At 36.8% G+C, this 1,306-nt stretch overlaps 1 protein-coding gene across 1 annotated transcript in view; it reads right to left on the bottom strand.

Annotated features, from left to right (window-relative positions):
• HINT3 (histidine triad nucleotide binding protein 3) overlaps window positions 1-1,306 on the bottom strand; it is a 34,147-nt gene that overhangs the window by 7,236 nt on the left and 25,605 nt on the right. Inside the window, exon 3 of the mRNA XM_012660789.1 lies at window positions 608-734. Coding sequence (XP_012516243.1) covers window positions 608-734 — 127 coding nt within the window. The remainder of the gene's footprint in view (window positions 1-607; window positions 735-1,306) is intronic.

The following is a 1,306-nucleotide window of genomic DNA, read 5'->3' as shown; positions in this document are numbered from 1 at the left end:
ACCACAGGCATATAAACCGCTGAATTCTATTCCACTTTTGCCTCAGCAAAGCATAATTCCACAATCTTTTAGGTTCAAAGCTTCATCCTCAGATCTAGCCGTTGATGCCACTACTACAGCCCTTTGCTAAGGTGTTTAAACTGACTATCAAAAAATATGAACACTCAATTTCTACAATGATGTTGATTATGATGACAGAGGCAGCAGGTAACATTTATTGAGTACTTAACTATTTGCAAGATACTGTCTTAATTGCTTCACACATAAATTATCTCATTAACTCTTTTAAGGAATGTAACTTTTACATGGACCATTCAAGTAAGCAATGGAGCCAGAATTTGAATCCAGGTCTGACTCCATAGTTTGAACTCTGAATACTACAGTTCTTCTATATCATATCCCCTGCTTGCAATGGGGGACACTTATTCATAGCTTCCCTTCCTACCGATCTGATGACCTAGAAAATCTCACAAATTAAAAATATCATTTTGGGTATGTGCAAACAGTATGTTAAAACAGGTGATCAAGACTGTAAGAGCTTTAAGTGCCTACTACTGCCAAGAAAAGAAAAACTGCAACAGAAAGGACTAATATTTTAAATACTTACTGTAATAAACCAATAGGAATTGACTCTATAAACCAATCTGGATAAGAAGCCAAGCTCACTGACTGGTGCCAGAACATGAAGGTGCAAGTGGGAGATGGAACAGAATGGTGGCATGTGGAAACCCATCCTAAAACAGAAAGGTAAGAGATGATTGAAAAATCAATTCTACAATAGTTTAAAGCCATTTTTCAGATGAAAATACAGAAATATTAAAGATATCAAAAACAGGTATCTAAGGCAGATTATTAATCACAAATCTCTTTTACAGTTTTTTTTATGTATTTCAGAATATTCACACACTTTTTTTTATGTTGAAGTTCACAGTAAAATAAACTTATCATCAAGGAAGGCCTTAATAATATATTATGCCTCAGTATAATCCTTATGAATTCTGAGTTGGCATAATGTCTTATCACTTCAGTCCTTATCATATTAAGCTTTTTTTTTCTTTTTTTTTGAGACAGAGTCTCACTGTGTTGCCCGGACTAGAGTGCCGTGGCGTCATATTAAGCTTTAATTCTCCTAAAATACGCTCCTGCAATGAACTTAAAAAATCACTGGACACTCAAGTAGTAGTGTTCCTTTATTCTACCGACATAGCCAATAGATGGCATGCTTTTTCCTTTAAGAAAGTGCTCAGGTGCCCGGGCGCGGTGGCTCACGCCTGTAATCCTAGCTCTCTGGGAGGCCGAGGCGGGC

Source organism: Propithecus coquereli, unplaced genomic scaffold (genome assembly GCF_000956105.1).
Source record: "Propithecus coquereli isolate 6110/MARCELLA unplaced genomic scaffold, Pcoq_1.0 Scaffold68, whole genome shotgun sequence".
Taxonomy (NCBI): Eukaryota; Metazoa; Chordata; class Mammalia; order Primates; family Indriidae; genus Propithecus; species Propithecus coquereli.
This window is presented reverse-complemented; position numbering and strand designations above follow the sequence as displayed.